The sequence below is a fragment of the Merops nubicus genome, unplaced genomic scaffold (genome assembly GCF_000691845.1).
Source record: "Merops nubicus isolate BGI_N331 unplaced genomic scaffold, ASM69184v1 scaffold34064, whole genome shotgun sequence".
NCBI classification, from domain to species: Eukaryota; Metazoa; Chordata; class Aves; order Coraciiformes; family Meropidae; genus Merops; species Merops nubicus.
The window spans coordinates 2,044-23,079 of NW_008605465.1; the positions used below are offsets into that span (position 1 = coordinate 2,044).

Here is a 21,036-nt window from a genome sequence, read left to right on the forward strand (position 1 = left end):
AACCAGAGGAAGTTTATAATCAATGACTTTTTATCTTTTGAAAATGGCAGCAAATATTTGGACAGATAGGATGGCCGCTCTATAAGAGCGCATCTCTCAGGACTCCGCTGGTTCTCTTCTGGGATATCACAGCTACAAAAAGCTTCAGGCACTGACTCCTGTTGAGCCTGGCTAGGCATCAGTTCATTTAAATAAAATACAGGCTAGAAACTAAAAACCAGGGCGGTGTTCCCTCCGCCCTCCTCGGACCACCTACCACACAGCGGGGCCTCCTCTGGGCTTTTCAATCCAGAAAACTTATTTCCCTTCAATTAGATTTCCAAAAAAACAAAAAAAAACCACCCCAAAGGTTCCCCCAGCACACAACCCTGAAGTCACACATACAGATCGACACAGAGATCACCCTTTGAAGGGAGCAGGACGTTCAGGTTTGCTTTCCAAAATCACCACCACCAACCCAACTCATAAATGACACGTCAACTCGGCCACTTACTGCAACACAAAAAGGTCACCAGACATCCCAATAACCTGCACGGTGGCTCCAGCACCAGTGGGCAGGGACACAGGGCAGGCTGGTCCCCTCCCTGTGCTCCCCACTTCAAAGGAAACCCCACGTGGATGAAGCTTTCATGCCATGCAATGCCCCCTGTGCCCCCTCGCAGCCCCTTCTCCTGCCTCCCCAGCCTGGCGTGCTTCACAGACAGCCCTCCAGAGCAGGGGATCCTCAACCTGCAAGTTCTCAGCATGCAAACGCTGGAATAAATGGACAATTTGAAGGTTTCTAGCTAACCTAATGGAAAAAAAGGGAAAAAAAACCCCAATCCAGACTGACTTCAGTGTGGGTGAAGGGACTCGTCCCCCCCACCCCGAGCGGATCCCGGGGTGGGGGCCTCACAAACATCCAGACACACAGTGACCTGCTCCAGGGATCCACCCCTGCCTGCCACAGGCTCTGAGGCTCCCCAAGCTCAGCCACCCCCTCATCTTTGCCCCCCTCTGGATTTGATATGGGTCACCAGTGTTCCCCTGGCACCACGGGGATGGGTGGCACCCATCCAGCCTGGCACGGATCCTGGTCACCCTGCAGGGGCAGCCCCCCCCTCAGGCAGAGGCAAATTCCCTGAGGAGCTCACCAGCTTGGAGTGCTCACGGGGGTCTCACCCTGCTGAGGATCTCAAAGAAGAAACCAGTTCTCCAAACTGGGATCAAAACCACTCTCCCCAGTCCCTCCCCACTCCGAAAGGTTGGGGGGGGAGGGACTGGGGGTGGAGGTCACTCATCTGATGCAGGAATAAGTGATTTCCTGCACGGTTTTACAGCGTGGTGGGGCAGGAATGATGGTGAGGGAAAGAAATAAGATTTAAAAAAAAAAAAATAACAGAGGCATTTTATTTCTGGAGACCCGCCACGATCACGTCACCTCCCTCCTGCAGAAGCTGAGTCTAAATTTCTACCATCAGCACTCAAGTGAGGGGCTGAGAACTGCAAGCTCAAGGATTTCCAAATTTCCTTCAAGTCACCGAGCCAGAGGGTTTGGGGAGGGGGGCAGCAACAAGGATTTTACAGCAACACCTTCAGCTGGAGTGGCCACCACGGAGCGGCCGACGTCCCCCGGGTCACACCTCCCACCACACACCTTCCAGCATGGATAATGGAGAGACAATTCCTCTGGGGAAGTCACCTCTGCCTCAACATCAAAAACAAACCAGCAAGGAGAACGTGCCCCACGGCCACGGCGTTGGGAATCCAAAAGGTGGGATGGTTCTCAAAGGGTTTTCAAAGGGTTTTCAAAGGGTTTTCAAAGGGCAGCGTGATTCTAGTTTAAAAGTTCTCCAGGAGGGGTGTAAAAAGCAGAAGAAGCATTTTGTGATCAATCACCTCATTTAGAATTATGGTTTTTTTTCTCCTTTAAGCTGCCAGACAAAGATGCTGGGGCAGAAAAGGAGTTGGCAAGGTCTCCAAGGGGCTCAGCAGCACCTGCTGGCTGTGCAGGAACCCGACCCGATCGTTCAAAATGAAAGATTTGTACAAAAAAAAAACCCCAAAAAGCTTCAGTTTTTTTTGTTCTCTGAGCAGTAGAAAGACCCACCAGGCACACGCACACAAGCACAGGGTGCTGTCCCTTTCCATCTCCAACACAAATACTGCAAAAAGTGGCAAACCAGAAAAATCAAAAGCGACGTTTCTTTTGTTTCCTTTTGGCAACTTGAAATAAGAAAAAAAAAAATGGTTTAAGAACAATGTGGCATTGGTCCCTAAATCTAGATAAAAAAAACAACAAAAAGGTATTTGGGCACAACATTGAGAGTCAGAATGGGTTTGTTTTCAAGGATTTGTAACATCTGGAGAAAAATAAACGACCAAAAAGGAAAAAAAAAAGACTGTAAAAGTAGCACTTAATTCTTTTGGACTCGTTTGACACAGTCACAGAAATTCATGAAAACATCAGGGGAGAGGAGAAAAAAAAAAATCTCTTTCACTAAAAAGCTTGGCTTTTAATCATCAGCTCTCGTTGAGGTGAGTTTAGAAGAGGAAAGCTCATACTGGAATGCTGCTGGCTGCTGCTGGCCAAACTGGGGGGGCTGGAATGTGCCTGGGCCAGCGCTCGCCCCGCTCAGTCTCCGATCTTGGCCACCTGCTGCTCCAGCTTGGAGATGCGCTCGTCCTGCGCCGTGATGGTGTCCTTGATGGACTTCAGCTCCTTCAGGATCTCGTCCAATTTGGCTTCGTTTTGCTGGAGGAGAAGAGAAGAGAAGAGAAGAGTTAGGTGGGAAGGGCAGGTGAGCGGTCAGAGAAGGGCAACGGAGCTGCTGGGGAAGGGGCTAGAGGCCAAGTGTGGGGAGGAGCAGCTGAGGGAGCTGGGGGTGCTGAGCCTGGCGCAAAGGAGGCTCAGGGGAGACCTTCTGGCGCTGCACAGCTCCTGACAGGAGCCTGGAGCCAGGGGGGGGGTCGGGCTCTGCTCCCAAGGAACAAGACAAGAGGAAATGGCCTCAGGTTGCCCCAGGGGAGGTTGAGGTTGGAGCTGAGGAACAATTTCTTCTGTGAAAGGGTTGCCCAGGGCAGTGGTGGAGTCCCCACCCCTGGAGGGGTTTCCAAGCCGTGGAGATGTGGGGTGAGGGACACGGGGCAGTGGGGACCTGGCAGGGCTGGGGGAGTGGTTGGACCTGATGTTCTTTAAGGTCTCTTCCAACCAAACTGATTCTGTGACCAGTGTTCCCAGCAGCACTGTGGGGTTTTACACAAAAAGAGGTGCACAGAGGCTCTCCTGGGCTGGACCAAGGAGCCAAGTTTTCCTTTTTGTCACAACTCCCAAAGCTACAGAAACCTCTCCTGGAGCACCACAACTCAAGTAGCACCTCAAGTCCAGGTCCCCCACTGGCACCCAAATCCCAGGGTGCTTGAGTCAAATATGTCTAAGCTTTGTTCTAATCTGGTATTCAAGTCTCAAGCCACCATCCCTAAAAGCTTGTGGATTTTACTCACAGTATTTGAGGCATCAGCTGCTTTCTTTGGAGCATTTATGAGATCACTTTTCTTGTTTGCAGCAGGCTTGTTGTCCAGTATGTTCTTCTTGACCACCTTGAGGTCCCTGTTCTTGCCTGGAATGTACCCATGCTTCAAGGAGATGAGAAGGGGATCGGCGTTCTTCCCCTCAAACCACTCCTCTGCTTCCAGAGCTGCTTCTGGGCCAGCTGTATCTGGGTACAGGTCATCCTGGAAGAGGTCAGACTGCAAACCAGAAGAGATTCATTGGTCAAACCCCTTAGGGGCTGGGAAGGCAGGAGGTGGCTTCACACCACCCAACCAGGAGGGACTGCTCACCTTTCTAGGAACCGTCATGATGATGGGCTCACATTTCCTCTCGTGGAGCTTGAAGAACCTTTCAAGGGAAAGGAAAAGGAGGGACTCAGATGGGAGGACAGCCCAACGCCCTGCAAAGAAGGTCTTAGTACTGCTGCTCTACCAAGAGACAGAGGTGATGGGAATCAAGCAGCCCTAAGGAGTCACAGGGCCCTGCAAGGGCTGGAGAAAACCCCCTGGGTGAGTGCTGAGCTCCTCTCTCAGGTACTGAGTGACTTCAGAGGGTGGCACTTCACCCAGGAGTGGGTCAGGCCCTCCAGACAGGCAGCCCAGCAGAGATCTGCAGGCACACACCAACCAGCCTTCTGCTCACCACTCCCACTGCCCCCTGGCCAGCCCTGGCAGCTCTGAGTTGGGCCAGTGCCACAAGCTCCAACGTCCCCAGCCTGGGCACTGTGGCTGAAATACTCGTGTGCTCCAGGCAAGTGCAGGCTCTGCTCCTTTTCAGGGGCACCCACTCTCTTTAACCATCTAAGGAGCACCAAAAGGCTTCAGGGGCAACATCCAGCCCGTGCCAGGAGCCACCATAGTGACCCTGCCCTGCTTGCCTGGGCTGCTCTCTTCCTTTGGCACCTTTTCTGAAGCAGGGCAGCCCTCTGCTTTCATTGCTCTCCTGAAACCAGCTTCCAACCCTCTTGCTGGGTATGACCTGGATGCTGACATCAGGCTTGGGCACCAAATGTTTCTCATGGATTTGTGCTCAGCTCTGGGGACCTGTTGGAGCAGGTCCAGAGGAGGCCATGAAGAGGATCAGAGGGGCTGCAACAATTCTCCTGTGAGGATGGGCTGGGAGAGTTGGGGTTGTTCAGCTTGGAGAGGAGAAGGTTCCAGGGAGACCTTCTGGTAGTGCTGAAAACTTAAGGGAGCCTGTCAGAAAGCTGGGGAGAGACTTTGCAAAGGGCTTGCAGTGACAGGACAAGGGGTAATGGTTTTGAAGTGAAAGAGGGCAGACCTAGGTTAGATGTAAAGAAGTTCTTCACTGTGAGGGTGGTGAGACACTGGAACAGGCTGCCCAGAGAGTTTGTGGATGTCCCATTCCTGGAAGTGTTCAAGGCCAGGTTGGACAGGGCGCTCTGAGCACCCTGCTCTAGTGGGAGGTGTCCCTGCCCATGGCAGGGGGTTGGAAGTGGATGATCTTTAAGGTCCCTTCCACCCCAACCTCTGTGATTCTCTGCTGACAGTGCAGGCAGTAACCAACCTGAGCTCAGCTTGCTGCAGACAGTTTATCCTACAAGATCTCACCCATTCTCAGGTGACATCACCAGCACAAGGCCCCAACCAACACCCCAGAAACAATCCTGTGGCAAAGGTCTGGACAACAGGAGGGTCCTACACCCAGCAGCAGCACTCCCCACCTCTGAAGGGCCGAGCTCGTGAGGGGGGTGACCTGTTATGACACCAGCACCCCCCCCTTGGCAGCCCCTCTCCTCACCTGGCAATCTCACACTTGTTGACATCAAGGCCCCTCTTTGGCATGAAGCCCATGCCCCTCTGTGGCTCTTTGCTGCTGAAGGTGTTGAGGTAGTGAACGTAGGGGGACTCGTCCGTGATCTCAAAGTAGCGAATGCTGCTGTCACCCTGCCAGGAAGGAAAGGAGGAACCACTCCAGGGGGCTGGTGGGGACCAGCACCCCCCCCCAGGACCACATGCCTGCTCCCTGCTCCCAGCCTTTCCTTCCAGGAATGCTGCCACAGAGCAATGCTCAGGTTAGAGCTATTTTTTTTCCCCCTGTTAGAACCTCCCTTGCCTACCAGTCTCAGGGGAGACCTTCTTACTCTCTACAGCTCCCTGACTGGAGGCTGGAGCCAGGTGGGCATCAGGCTCTTCTCCCAAGGAACAAGGGATATATAACAAGGGAAACAGCCTCAAGTTGCCCCAAGGGAGGTTTAGGTTGGAGCTGAGGAACAATTTCTTCCCTTTGAGGGTTGTCCAGGGCTGTGTCAGGCTGCCCAGCTTCTCCCTGATTCCAGGCAATCCTACTACACCAGCACCTCTGGAACAGCAGATCTGAACCAAGTCTTGCTCCTGAACTGTTTACAAAGATGAGATTCTTGAAGGTACTTGCATGGATCCTCCTTGTCATTACTGGTTCATTGTCTCTTTGGCTCCTTTCTGGAGCAAGTCCAAAGCTGTGGCATCAGAAGTGGGCACTTCAGAGCATTTAATGCCTACAAATGGCTTTGGGGAAGGAGCACATGATTCCAGTTTTCTATTATTTAACCCCACAAAACTACAGTGAGTGTTGCTACATGCTCCATCACCTTCAAGCACGAGGAGGATGACATCTGAAACGTACCTTCCTCCCACACTAACTTACAATCTTTTGGGTCAACACCAACAAGAGATGTTTTGATGGTGGTATCTGACTGGTTGCACGAAGAGCAGCTTTTCCTAAGTCAGTCCAGCTCAAAGAAACACCCAGTCAGCCATCAACCCTTCACAGGCTCTCTGCATGGTCCTGCAGAGTGAGGAGCAAACCCATTTCAGAGCAGCCTAATTTGTCTGCAGCCCTGACCATCACTGCAGGGCTCATTTTTTTTGGTTCTGCCCTTTCTGAGCTGAGAGGCTCGGGGAATATTTCATGGGCATCACCTTCTCAACAGCATCTCCCTTGAAACACACCCAGTGATTCCACAAGCTCCTGGTTACCTTGCCACACAAGTAGATGATGTTGGTGTCTGGATCGTAGAAGGGCAGCAGGACCCCATTGCTGGTGTCCATCTCATGAAGGGCTATGGGCTCCTCCATGTTTTTCTGGAAATAAGAAGATGATGTTCATGAAGAATGGAAAAGCTCCTGTTGGCACAAGAGCTGGATTGTTAACAGCTCTTTGGAGAGAGTGTCTTCAGCACCCTGAAGGATCTGTCTGTTCCAGTAACAAACACTGTTAATGCTCCCAGGCTTACTCATCCCCCAAGGAGGTTTGAATCATAAAATGCAATAAAAGCAATTTTATTTGTACTCCTGAGAACATTCACAGAGTGAATTCACAGGGTGAGCTGCTGGAGCAGAGGGGTTGGACGAGATGATCTCCAAAGGTCCCTTCCCACCCCACCGTGCTGGGATTCTGGCACAGGAAGCCTGCAGAGGAGCAGGCAACAGATGGAAGGAGGAACATAACTATGAGTTTAGTGGGGGACTGCAGGTCTGGGCTAGTGATTCAAGGGATGTGAGGCCAGCCAGGCAGGGAGGGGAGGGGAACTTACTGGGTTCCAGAGGGCGAGCTGCCGTTCGCTCATGCGGCTGAAGCCCGTCGTGAAGATGTTGCCATCAGCAAGGAAGATGGCTCGCATGGGCCGGGCTCCCTCATGGGTCTTCTCTTTCTCCTGCAAGAGATTTACAGCTCAGCCTTCAGCAAGGCACAGGAAACCCACTCTGTGGTGGCTTCTCTCCTGGCTGCACAGAATCCCTGGCGTTTCTCCTCCACGCGGGACGCTGACTGCGTGGAGCAACATCCCAACTGTTTTTGCCTGATGCTTGAGAGAAGACACTAATTAGTAAACTACAAAAGGAGGGGTCATCCCAGGCTCGTTTCAGGTTTGCCTATCAGACTCCCCCCCCCCCACCCTGAAGACTCCTTTGCAAGCCCTGACGTCTGCAGGCTGCCGAATTTCCGCTTCGCATGCACAACTTTGGAGCTGCAATTATACAGAAGGATTAGATGTGGAATTACTCTCCTGCAGGTTTTAAAACTGAGCCCGAAAATCCTAGTTCAAACACTAATCCCAGTAAACCCAGACAAATCCTTCAACTGCTGCTCTTCCCCCTGCAATTTTTTCCTCATTTTGAAAAACGCCGCTGAAGTCGATACCCATGAAGGAAGAAAGGTTCTTTCTTTACATGCTCTTAATTCTCTGCTGGGGTGAGACTCAATTGCTTCTTTAATCATCATGCAAACTTACAGCAACAATTTCTTGTTTCCTAGGGTCAATGACTCGGACTTTTTTGTCTTTGGAAGCTGTACAGATCAGGCTGCCATTGCGATTCCAGCTGACGTTGTAAATCATATCCACGTGCATGTCATCCAGGTTAATGAGGGCTTCACCCGTTCCCACATTCCAGATGATGATGGCATTGTCACAGCCTAAAAAAGAGAAACAGTTGAAGTCACAATGCTGGTCCACACAGAAAAATAAAAGGAGAGTAGCAGGGGACAAGGATTAAAACCTGCTGCAGCTCTCAAGCCTCAGACGATGACTTAAACGCACCCCGTGGACTGTCACGTGTGTGGAGCCCCAGGCCATACATCCTTACTCAAACACAGGCTCAGAGCAGGGACCAAGCAGCCAGAGAAGGCAGAAAACTCCTCCTTGGAAAGTGTTGAACACCTTCTCAGAGGTGCTGCAGCTATCCCAAACAAAGGTATTTTATGTGGGAGCAGGAGGACACTGCTCCCACTGCTGCTCACCACCAGGGCCAAGGTGCTGCCTGCATTGACAAGGTGGGCAGGGGGCACAGGAGAGGTCCCCAGCAGAGAAAAAGCTGAAGGGGAAAAGCAGGAGGAGCTGAAGGAGATATGGGAGAGCATGGCCTGGTCTTGCTACCACAGGAGCTTTGTGCAGGAGCTCTGGGGTCTTGGTTCAACTGAAGGACCAGAGTGCAGGAGATGCCAAAGAGGCAATGTTCTTACAACTGTGTAGGTGAGAATATTGGCTGGCAGCCTGTCATTGCCTTCACAGCTCAGAGAGATGGGTGGCAGAAAGAGTAAAAGCAGAATGGATGGGACACAGGCAAGTGACAGCAGGAGGAATGGCAGAATAAAAGTTAAAAAGACTGGCAGGCAGCAAAAGCTGAGGTCAGCAGTTTCACAAGGACTACAATCCTCAGGTGGGTGCTTTTGTTCAAGGACCAGGCAGCAAGGAGACACAGAATACAGCCTAGGATAAGATAACAGCAAAATAAAGAGCAGGACTGGAAGACCAGGTGAAGGAAACACAATGTGTGCCTGAGAAATTCCTCCTGAGGCTCCAGAAAGGTGAAAACATTTAACACAATCACTCTGAACTCCCAAAGGCATCAAAGAAACCCAAAATCAGCTTGTTGTCACCAGGAGGAACCCTGGAGGCTGCAGTGACCTGCCAGCACCCCTTCTCCTCTGTGTTTCTTAGGAGTAATGCTGGCCAGACATGGACATGGACATCTTGCTGCTTTTGAGCACAGGATTCTGAGGAAGCTACCTAAGAAAAATCACCTCCTCTTGTGTGCTCTCACATTGAGTTTCACCACATTAACTGCCACAAGGTCTGCAACTCCAAGCACCTTGGGGGAAACCAGATCAAAACCCAACTGGTATCTCAGGAGGCATTTATATCAACAGAAAACACCCAGCTGCTTTCACTGGACTCCAGCTGAGGGTCATGCTGTGAAAGCCTCAGCCCCTGCTGATGGAGAAGGACTTATCCACTTTATTTCCTTAATGATGTGAGTGGTTTTTAGCAGTCAGAAGAACTGCATTGCATAGACAGTTCAGGAGACAATGAGGAAAATGCTGGAAATGAAAAGTTGTGGAAGGATCAACCAGATTCTGGGATACCTGGCAGGGATCAGTGAAAAGAGGAAAAGAGTTGGGCCTTTTATATAAGTGTATGAAAACAGGGATGAGGAGAGTGCAGGTGTAAATAGCTATCAGTGGATGAAATGAAGCCTGGAACAGTTTTAATACTATAATTCATGTCTCCAAACAAATCCCTGCTCCTTGTCCCTGAAAACTGAATAAAAGACCAGGATAAGGAGGGGGCTGCCAGTCACGTGTCCCTGTGTTCCCAACCCTTAATCCTGCGATGCCCCAGCCCTAATCTGTGAGAGGAAAGGAGGAAAAGGAGTCAGTAAAGCCTTTTCCAAAGCAAAACTGTGAGGTGGGGGTGCCTGGGGGTCCCCCCCCAGCCCCGGGGCTCCCTACCTGCGCTGAGCAGCACGTTGCGCGCCGTCGGGTGCCAGGCCACGATGCCCACCCTCTTGGAGTGTCCTTCCAACACCACCACTGGCTCCGTCAGGGACAGGGTGAGGCCGTTCTCAGGGATCTGCCACACCTGGGAAAAGGGGGGGAGAAAAGATGCTGAGCCAAAAGTTGCCTCCTCTTGAAGAGCGTGGCGCTCGCCTGCTTCCTGCGCCGTGCTGCGGCAGGGGGCCCGAGCTGCCGTGTCTTGGTATAAACAGGAAGAGAGAAAGGGGGGAGGGAATCGTCCTCAGCCACCCACAAACCTTGGGCTGATCTGTGCCCAACGTCCTTCCTGGCCCACGCTGCCTTGCACCCAGCCACCAGCCCCCCTCCTGGCCCAGCACCTCGATACCGCGGTGTCCGGGGTCCGCCCGTCCCACGTGCTGCCCGAGAAGGGTTCCCAAAACATCCCCTGGCAGCTCCCATTCCCTCTGAGCATGCTGCTGTGTTTGCCATAAGGAAAAACTTCTTTCCCATGAGGGTGGCAGAGCCTGGAGCAGGCTACCCAGAGAGGCTGTGGAGTCTTGTGCTCTGGAGAGACCCCAAAGCTGCCTGGATGTTGGAGCTATGCTGGTACCTGCGTTTTATTTCTTTAGAAATACTGGCAATTTGTTTTCACATCATGTTTAGAGGCACCTTTCAGATGCCATTTAACCAGGGAGGAGCAGTTTGGTCCTGGCAGAAGGTTAAAGCAGCCCAAGTGAGCATTGCAGAAAGCACCTTTGAGAGGAACAGGAGGTATTTGAGGCAAAACACTAATGAAAAACATTATTTAAAACCTTCTGGAGGACAGATAGAGTTTTATTTTTCTTCAAAGGCATGCAGCAAACTGCCTGTCTGTCTCTTGCCTGCTTGCTGACACACACCTTTTGTTGTGATCACCTTCAGGAAAGTGCCTTCAGGAGGAAGGAGAGACCCCCAAGGATCACAGAGCTCTGGGATTCCAGCTGTGGACCCTGAGCAGGTTTATTCAGCTTCTGCAGCTGGCAGGGAGCAGGGATGGGAGAGAAAAAACCCAGCACCCCATGCCCCAAGGCAGGATTGGCCCTGCCCAAACCATCTTTGAAGGGAATTTGACCTGCCAGTAGTGCACTAAAGCATCAAAGATCCATCAGTGAGCAGTTGGGGATGCTGTAGGTAGGTGGCAGCATCTGAGCACGTTTCCTTCGCCTTCTATTGTCTGCTCTGCAGGAGCTGGGGAACAGGGCTGGGCAAACCCTGCCCACGGTGCCCAGGCAAGCTGTGGGAACCAGCAGATGTGAGCCCCGGGGATTTGGGAAGCCAGGCAGACAGCCAGCCGTGAGGGCCACGTGGATTTCTGCTCTAATCCCAGTGCTCGCAGGGCTGGCTGGCTGCTGCTCCCCCAACACCTACCCAGAGGCTCAAATTCCCAGCGCCCAGCAGCTCACCTCTGAGTGACCCTCCAGTGATGTCACTTTGCCCCGAGGTGGCTCTTGGAGCCACCCCTCCCAGCAGCCTCAGAATCCCGGGAGGAACAACCTGCCATGGGCACACAACCTCTGGAAAAATCCCTCTTCCTCTTCCTGCCTGCTGGAACAGCACTAACAACGAGGTGACCCAACCCTGGCTCTTACCAGCAACCACGTTTGAAAAATTGGGGTTGGAAAGCAGAGCAGCTCAGCCTGGAGAAGCAGCAGGGTGTCATCCTGCTGCCTCCCAGCTCCACACCAGCTCTGCTCCTCACAGGGGGTGCGGCTGAACCACAACACGCCCGTCACACCAGAAAACCACCTTACAAAGCTGTCTGGGTTTTATAGCAGCAGTTTCCTTCTTGCTAGTCAAAGGGAGGAACTGTTGAGTCAAAAAAAATGTGATAAAACCCCAAACAAAGCAACACCACCAGCAAAAGAAACCTGGACCCTACACTTGGTGTGCTAAGTGTATACAGGACTCTCAGAGGAACCACCTCCAAACCTCTCACTACTTATATTTAGGTAATATCTATACCAATAAAAGGTGGAAAGAGTACATGAGAGCTGGGAGAGTCCAGGAGAGGCAATGAAGTGGGCACAGGAGGTGCCCAGCAGAGCTTTAGGTGACACCAGTGCCAGGGCACACGAGCAGCTGGGATCTGAGAGCTCTGCTTGGCAGGGAGATGCTGGAGCATGGCTGATGTAGGGATGAGAAAAACCCCCCCAAATGCTTCTCCACTAGCTGAAAAAGCCATGCCAGCCAAGACTGAGCTACACAAGTCCATGTTCCACTGAGCATTAAGCAGGGAGCCAGACATCTGGTTATTCCAGAGTCCTGAGAGCCCTTAAAACCAGCAAGCCTTGATGAGCACAGCCACTCCTTCTCCCAAGAGAAACAGGGTGATTCAAGTGTCCAGCCCCAACTCACTCAGCATCACTCTCCTTGTGGGGGAAGCTTTGAAAATTGAACTTATTCACAAAAGGATCCAGGAGCAGCAGAAGCTTCTGGGTCCAGGGTGACTTGCAGCCAAGCCCTGCAGGGACAGCAGCAGGGGCTGAGGGGCTGCAGCCCACCTTGCTCCCTGCTGAGGGGTGCCTGGAGCAAAGGGCTCCCCGAGATCCCCGTTCCTGGGTTGTGCTGTCTGGGCTGGGAATGGTGCAGGAATCCTTCTGAGCCCTGTAGCAATGTAACTGGTGTGTGAGAAAACTCCAGGACCAAGTTGAAACAGCAGCCAGCGAGCTCAGGGGGTGGGAGAGGAAAGGGAGGCAAAAATACCAATGAAAAGGATTTTTTAAAAGCCTCTGGAGGGCAGACAGATTTAAAGGAAAGCCCCTATAGTTTACAGCAGCTGCAGACCAGTGTAATCCTCTGCAGATTACAGAAACTATTGACCTAATAATCCTGCTTGGCACTGCAAAAAAAAAAAAACCCCAAAGCCAGGAGTGTGAAAGGTCAGGGGAGGCTCCCAGGGGCCCAGACCCACTCATTCCTGCACAGGGTGGGGTGGGATTAGATCCACCAGCCAAAGGAATCAACTTTCCCTTTGGCTGCAGGACCCAGATGCTGAAGGTGAGAATTTGGGAGGAGCACCCAAAGGAAACCTGAAAATATTGCAAGATGAACTAGACATCGGGAACGTTTTGGTAGCTCTCCCACTTGTGGGTTTTTGTTTTGTTTTGTGGTGGTGGCTTTTTATTTTGAGTTGAGCACACTGAAACCAGCCAGGTTGAGGAAGTGAAGTCACACCAACAGTGCTGTGCAGAGGCCTGGGTCTCAGAGGAAGAGCAGGAGGGAAAGCTTTGGCACAAACAGCATGTGAGAAAGAAAACAAAGTGAGCTTTTTCAGCACTTTTTTTTCATACCCCCTTTCAAGAGAATCAAACCCTGTCTCTTCTGGCTCTGCACCGACCTGCAGAGAAAACTAAATCCATTTCTAGAAACACCAACAATTCCTATAGTCAACTTCCAAATGAATTTGAGCCCTGGGTTTATCTGCCTCCCTGTTCTCAAATCGCTGCAGGAGAAGGCACTTTGTGCACCCATTTTTTTTGTAGCTCTAAGACCTTCCTCACAGCTGGTCCTGGTTCATCCTCTCCTGGTACCACACTCTGCTAACAGGCTGGTGTCTCAGGTCATCAGACGGGCTCTGGTTTAATTCCTAAAACTATTTGCTCAACCAAAGGAACTCTACTCTGGCCATTACACACTCATTAGTATCCACCTTCTGACGAAGCAAATTTTCCACATCTGAGAAAGGCCCTCTGATACCATCTTTATATCATCTCCCATTTTCCATCTGAATTAAAACTCCTGTGGTACGTGACAGTTGTCCAGCAGAATATCAGCCATGAATATTGAACTAATTCCTTATTTGCTGGCACAAGAAAAATCCTTCCTCAGAGGGAACACCAGAAGAGGCCGCAGAAGGTGTCTGCGTGTGGTGGTGTTTTAAAGAAGTCTTTCAGAGAGCAGTTCAGAGTGGAGGAGATGGGCACTCCCCAGCCCACTCTTCTGCAAAAGAAGAGAGAAATTGGGCAAGAAACTGAGAGGTTCCTGCCACTACCTCCATCCCCCTGCTTGGCTGGTTGGGGCTCTTGTCTTACATGGGCTGCATGAAACGGGCCACGCTCAGGAGCAGGGAGAACAAGGCATAAAGAGGAACTGCTTCAACACTTGCAGACTACAAGTATTTCATTATATCTCAGACTGCTTCAAGGGAGTTGTATTTGCCAACTCCAAAGGAATCTGTTGGCCACACAGTCCAGCTGGCAAGGGCAGGAGGGGACAGAGGCCAACGTGTGCCCCGAGGGATACCCGGCGTGGGATGAAGGAAGAGTTTGCTCCTCCAGGAGCCCACGCTCCCACAGAGCAAGCAGGCAGGGCTTTGGAGAGGTCTCTCTGCTGGGATCACTGGGATGTGCTCATGACCTCCACAAGGTGCTCTTGCAAGGGTGAGCTGCTCTAGGTGTTGCCCCCCACCATCTTTTTCTTCTCCGCCTCCAAATAATTTCCGAACGCTTTAGATGTGCCAGCAGAATTAAGGAGGTATCACCTGAAACTGTCAGATCACACCTATCAAGTGCCTTCCCTTGGAAGATGAAGCTACAGATAGTTAAACACTCTAAGCTGCCCAAGCTATGAAGCCCAGCAGCATCAGGAGAAGATGTCTTCTTCCCCAGTGCCTCCTTTCAACCGCTAGCCCCAGGATCTCAAACACATCTCTCTGTTCAAGGGGTATTTCCACCCTCTATAAGTCTGAGATTTTATTGATAAGAAAATGCCTCTAGCTTTCAAAAGGGCCAAGTTAACCTTCCCTGTGCAAAAGAAAAGCTGCCAAGTGTGAAGTTATGGCTGCAAGGAAGCAGCCCTCTTCATCCCAGAGACGTCCAACAGCATCTCAAAGCTGTGCTCTCCCTCAACACACATCTAGCTGCTGTTGATCAGATCTGTTGGGGCTGGGAGGGTAAGATCCTAAATCCTCGAGTGCCAAGGCACAGATGGTCTTTAAAAACATATGGTATTTTTTTTTTAAAAGCAGCTGGCACTTCTGCAGAAAGCCACATGATTTCCTCTGCCACGTCACTTTTTCTCATTGGACGTTGGCTAACGAAGAGTTGAGAGCTGATCAAGGGCCACATATCCTTTAAAGCCAAATGAGTTTATTCAGTGACAGGCTGTTCAGGAAGCAGCACTCCAAAACCTTTACTGAAGAAAAGCAAAGAAAACAGGATGCTAAATTACCCGTGCCAGGACAGAAAAGCAATTAAAAATGGGAAGGTTCATTAGCTCATCCATTTTTTTTCCAAATAGTCCAGGCAAGGGTTGTTCTTTACACACCCAAGCTCTGGCCAAGCCAGTTAACAACTGTCCCAAGTGATTTAGGATCCCAGCTACACCATGCTGCCTGCCCACACGTGTGCTGCCTCCAGGGATGGAGAGGAGGGTGAGCAGACAACCCACCACAAACCCACACCCCACGGAGCTTGTTTGAGCAGCTGCAGGCTCAGGTTCTCACTACATCAGGAGCATCAGTGCTGTTAGTTTCTCTAAATAATTCCATCCCTCTGGAGCCTCACAACGTGGTTCTCATTGCACTTGGATTAGAGATATATTTTGCCTCCAAAAAGGCAGCTTTGGACCTTAGCTTCACCTGCTCCTGTTGATGCTCACGTTTCAGAGACCATTCCTTCCAGCTGGCAGCCCTTCCGGATCCTGGTTTCTAGAGGAACATCCCTGCATCCTTCAAAGCTCAGTTCTAGTGAATGTTGCAAACACAGAAGCTTGTTGTTTTGTTTAATATTAAATATAGTACATTTTGTTAACATGCTTCAGCTTCCAAGACTGAGAGATCACAAGCAAGAGCTTGTGGATAAGCCTCTCGGGATGAATCCCCTCCCAAACATTTGAACGCCGAACAGAAGCAAAGGAATTTATCTGACATGATCTATAATAAGATTTCAATATAACATTCAGCCTACAGCATTTCTAAATATGGCCAAAGATCACTGAAGTTATTTGGCATTATTTCATCTTACAAGGATTTTCTTTCACTTATTCTGCTGTGTTTGCATACACGGGATTCCACATCCATCACGGAGCAAGGTCGTCTAATTGTGCAGTGGGCTCTGTCTGAGGTAAAACAGGTCTCAGGACCAAGGCTGGCAGGTGCAGAATCTGGATTATTTTTTAATTTATTTGTTAAAAAAGCCCTTGTGACAGGTCACTCTTACATCAAGGGCTGAAGCAATTCTGAAACCTGATGGGCTTGCTCCCCTCCAATTCCCCACCTCTGCCCGACAAGTACCACTGCATCCATTAGGAGATTTGAGGTAAGGAGCCACCTCTGTCTTCAAATCAAAACACCTCACCACTAACTGGCCCTCCTCTTTCTGCTCTTCCCAAACATCAACTAAATCCCCAAGGGAAGGCAAAATAGAAGAAAGACTGAAGACAAAGCCAGGAAGACACAGGCCAAGTCCGTGACGTGAAGTGCCACCTCAGTGCTGAAGAGATTCTTAGAAGTCTGAGGTTGCACCTTCTCAAACAGTAATGTGAGAAGCAAGTCCCAATTGTGAAAGTCCAAATTCTGCTGCCAAGGCAGGTACTGAAGCTCACTCTGGCTGTGCTCCAGTTTGCAGCCAGGTTCTGCAGCCAACACCATTTCTTACGCTGAGAAAAAACACCCACGACCACTCTCAAACCTCCAGGCTCCATGGCACTTGTTCCTCGGTGTGTGAGGAGATGTCTCCAGCAACACCAGGGCCATGTGCAGCAGCATTTTGAGCATGAAGCAACCCTGCAGGCCCACCAGATGCCCTTACCATGACAGTGCAGTCCTCGGAGCCGCTGGCGATGACCTGGTCGTTGTGAGGACACCAGTCGATGTCCAGCACGGGTCCCGTGTGCCCACACACTGTTGGGTAGGACTTGTCAATCCTGCCTGTCTGAAGGAGAGAAGGAAGAAACAGAGCTGTAATCCACAAGCAGCACGGAGCACACCTCAGAACAGATGCTTCCTAACTCTCCATTAACTCTTGCAGCACTCACAATTTCAGGAGATTTGAATCATCTCATGGATTCGTGATTCTCATGGTAGAGAAAACAAACCAGCAACTCTTCTCCAGCACCAACGAGCTGGAAACTCCTCATGCTGTTAGAAGAGGGGTCAGAGGTTTGGCACAGGAGGTTCTTTGCTCCCTGCAGATGCAGAGGTGCTTTGCTGCCCCATCTCAGCATCTGCAGTGACGCTGTCCCTTTGTCCATCCCCAGCACTTCCCAGCCCCACCAGTGAAGCTCTGGTCTTGTCTGTGCTTCACAACCATGCCCAGCAACAGCTAAAGATAACCAAGCCAGAATTTAAATTGAAGGGTGTTGCTGGCCCTTGAATTGACCAAGTCTGCTTGCTTTCATCATAGAAGTATTTTGCTTAGGTGGAAAGTTTCTAAGACGCAGTTGTGAAAAGTAAAAATCCTGTTTTCAGGAATAAATCCTGTCCCAGCCACCCACCCTTCATCCACAGCAGCTCCTCTGTGGCTGGAGGACCAAGGGTGGGCCACCAGCACGCTGCCAAAGCCAAGCTCACTACACAGATCAACTTCCCAAGCAGACAAGCTTGTGAGATGTTCCCATCTGAAGCGAGACAAACCCAGCAGGGCTGATGCAGTTGTTGTGAAGACACCAACTTTGCCAACTGGCTTGAGGTTTTGGTGAGGGAACCCCTTAGCCTGAAGCACCTCACCCCCCAGGCTGCTGATGGACCCAATAGCCCAGTTTCCTCCCTGTGAAAGGAGATAAAAACAACCCTTTGGGTCCCACTCCCAGGGATTCTGCTTCCAGGGGATGCCACGATGGCCTTTCCATGAGCAATGGGAGAGGAGAGACAGGAGGGAGAGGTCTGGGATGGGATCTTCTGCTTTCCTGTTTAAACATGCAGAAGAAATGGCTGGCATTTCACTGCTGGCATTTGGTGATAATGTTCCCCAATTCTATCTCCTAATATATGCCTCCCACCCCTGTCCCTGCAGAAGGCTGTTCCTATTCAACCCTGTCTTCTGTGCAAAGGATCAGAATAATGCTGGATCCTGGCTTTTGAAGACCACTGACCTGAAGACCTCGACTAGCAACAAAACAAGATACACACCCAGGCTAAGTTACAGAAACAAACCCACCCCTATTTCCTAAATGGCCCAATTTAGGTTTAAAAAAAAAAAAATAGGACTGGCTCAGTGATTCAAATGCTTTTGGTATTATTAGAAGTGGAAGTGTTGCAGATGAAAAGCTGTAAACCAGGCATTCAAAAATTACAGTCTGTGTAATCCCCCTTGGATGCCATAATGTGAAATAGGATTAAAAAAAAAATTGATCCATCCCATTGCCATGTATGGCCCATCCTTTTTAATGTATCTAATTAAAAAGGGAACCGTGCTGAGCGGATGCACACAAATGCATTTCAGAAGTCATGTTACAGGCTGAACACAAACACAGGGTTAAATCAAAACAAAAATACAACTAATACTGCAAGACACTCGTGACTACCTGCTCTGGCTCCTAGGCAGGGCTCAGAGGAATCCTCTAGTATTACCTATGGTAATGATTTGCAGGCTGCACTAGCACTTGTCAGCTTAGTTTAGAGTTTTTACAGTAATTTATTACTGGAGGGAGGCAAAAAAAAGGGGAAAAAAAAAAATCAATTTGAACAAATGAAACCACAAAGTTCAGTTTTGATCAAGCTGAACCTGAACAGCCTGAGCAGCAGCAGCAGCCTGTGACAGCCAAGGCCACCACCTGCTTCTGAGCCTCTCCCAGGGAGCTGGGGCTTCACACCACCCATCCTCTACCTCCTCAGCTCACTGACTCCTGCTCCCAGGGCTGCAAGGTGACAGAGGCTCCGTGGGAGCTCCTGCTGCCCCAAAATAGAAGGGACCAGCACAGCCACGAGGAGCAAGGCTCCATCTCTCAGCAGGCAAAGCAGAAAGCCAGAGGAAAGCTCCATCTCCTCACTGAGCTGTCACAGCACTCAAGTCTTGTCAGCAAGCTGAGGAGCTTGAGATGGATGCTCAGGCCTGGCTGGTTTGGGCAAGGACAGTGCACACCTCTTGTACATCTCTCAGGCCAGAGCCCAGAGGGAGAAGAATTCTGGATCAAGAAGAAATTGCAGATGCACAAGGGAGAATTTAAACCAAGCTGAGCAGAAATATCTACAGGTGAAAAGATGCTTGTCTGCATCATCTGTAAAACCTTCTTCTGCCTGGATGTTGCTAGTGACATAGGAAAAAACATTTCTACCAAGGGAGCAGACAGAGGAAGGATGGGGAAAATGAGATGTTATTTAGAAGCAGCGTGGGTGATGCAGCAACTTCAAGCATGTTTAGTCACCAGAATTTACAGGGCCCAGGAAGCAGAGTGCAAGTGAGAGCAGGAGATGTCACACTGCCTGTCACAACACGACAGCTCCCCAGAGGAACACAACGTTGGGGAGATGCAGAGCCCAGCAGCATCAACCCAGGCACGGCCCTTCTGCCTGGACCCCCTCAGCTGCTCACCAGGGTCCACAAAGAGCACAGAAAGGGCAGTTAAAACAGCACCATGAGAATAAACAAGGACTCAGAGAGGCAGAAGGGGTGACCATAAAAGGCTGCGGCGCCGCTGGGAGCTGCAGCTCGGCGAGGAGAAGTCCACCCCCTTTCAGAGAAGCTACTGACTTGTGGTCAGAGACAACAAACCCATCTTGGCAGGGCAGAGGAAAAGAAACCCCAGTGCTTTCCTGAACATGAAACCCAGAGCCAGAGCTCCCCTGGGCAAAGCTCCTGCGGGCGCTTCGCCCGCCCCGCTCCGAACCCCGGCGCTCCCCTTGGGAAGTGTGACCCTTCAGAGGGCAACAACCTGGGTCAGCACCCCAGGGCCTGACCCAGCCTGCCCCTCAGGGGCAGAAATGAGCTGCTTTCACCTCGGATGTGTCACCTCACCACCTCTCTGAGCTGGCTTTGCCAACGCTGCCCGTGCAGGTTACGTCTCAGGCTTCCTCTGCAGCCGGGGATCCCCGCTCCTGGTGTTGTGTAGGACCAAGCTGTGCACACAAGAGCTCTAAAAACAACACTTTGGGGGCTTTGCCAAAAGGGAAAGACCAGGAAGCTTGTGGTAGGGTATGAAAAAAACCCCTGCCAGCCTGTAAAATGACCAAATTCCCTGGTTCTAAACACAATTCCTTTTAAAAGAGACTCCTCTGCCACAAGGCTTGCAGCTTTGCTGCCAAAGGGGTGCGTTTGCAGGCTGCCCTAATACTCCCAGGTTTGGGGATTTATTTATTTTGTAATCTTTTAATTAGCAAAGGATTTTAAATAAACCTCAAGTGCTGATACACGGCTTAAAATTAACTCGGTCCGACTTCAAGAAATTAAATCCTTCTCATAATCCCTTCCGACTCTGCTTGAGCAACACATCACACTAACAACTTTGGAAACTCTGGGTTGTGTTTTATTATAAAAAGTCAGCCAAAAAGGTGAATTTGAGGATATTATTAATCAGCTGGGTGGCACTGACTAGAAGCACACTCAATATTCAGGTCCTTCAACATGGGGTAAAGCTGACGTGACTAAATTAATTCATTCGGTGCTTTCACATATCCCAGATCAGAAAAAAATGGCAGATGAGAAGAAAAAAATTGTTAGTATTATCTAGAAGGGGCAGAAAAGCAGCACAGGGAGACTATTCCTAAAAGTTGTAGCTTTATGAATTAATTTGAGTGTCTTACAATCTCTCCTCTGCCAGAAAAGGGGCAATCGGTTGGAGGAAACAGCTCGTGGATTATGGTAAAAATATCAGGGAGGGAGAACAGCTGCTCCCCCCACCCCAGGGCTGCACTCCTTAAAATCCCCATTTAAAATAGGGAAGTGGCATCGAGTTGCACAAGCCAAAGCAGTTCCCCCACCCTCACCCTGCAGAAGTTTGAGGAAGGAAATCAGGTCGCAACTGTGAAGTCTGAAATACAAACCGACGGGGACATTTCCTCTCTTAAGAGAAAACACTCCACTTTTCTGAGCTAAATTGTGGGTTTTTTTCCTTAAAACGAAGCCAGGGCTCACGAAGGCCACTCGAGTGGAGTCTGATGTGCTCTGGTGGCTGAACCTCCACCGCTGGTTGCAGCAGCTGGGGGAAAACACTGCAGTGGGGGGTGCTGTGAAAGGCCATGGCTCTGTCCTGACCATGACAAATAGACATTAGTCACCCAGCAAACCCATCAAGGCATCCAGAACTAATTTGGATGATTATGAAAAGTGTTGCTCCCAAAAGGTCTACTGTAATGG

At 50.5% G+C, this 21,036-nt stretch overlaps 1 protein-coding gene across 1 annotated transcript; it reads right to left on the bottom strand.

The window, feature by feature from the left end:
* Positions 1 to 2,439: 2,439 nt before the first annotated feature.
* LOC103772029 (coronin-1C) lies at positions 2,440 to 16,703 on the bottom strand (the record flags this gene model as incomplete). The annotated part of the gene is made up of 9 exons (XM_008939348.1): positions 2,440 to 2,734; positions 3,484 to 3,729; positions 3,823 to 3,880; positions 5,294 to 5,439; positions 6,511 to 6,615; positions 7,068 to 7,187; positions 7,764 to 7,945; positions 9,761 to 9,890; positions 16,555 to 16,703. Coding segments are annotated over 9 exons (1,256 nt in total), but the record flags the coding sequence as incomplete, so codon positions are not given.
* Positions 16,704 to 21,036: the final 4,333 nt, after the last annotated feature.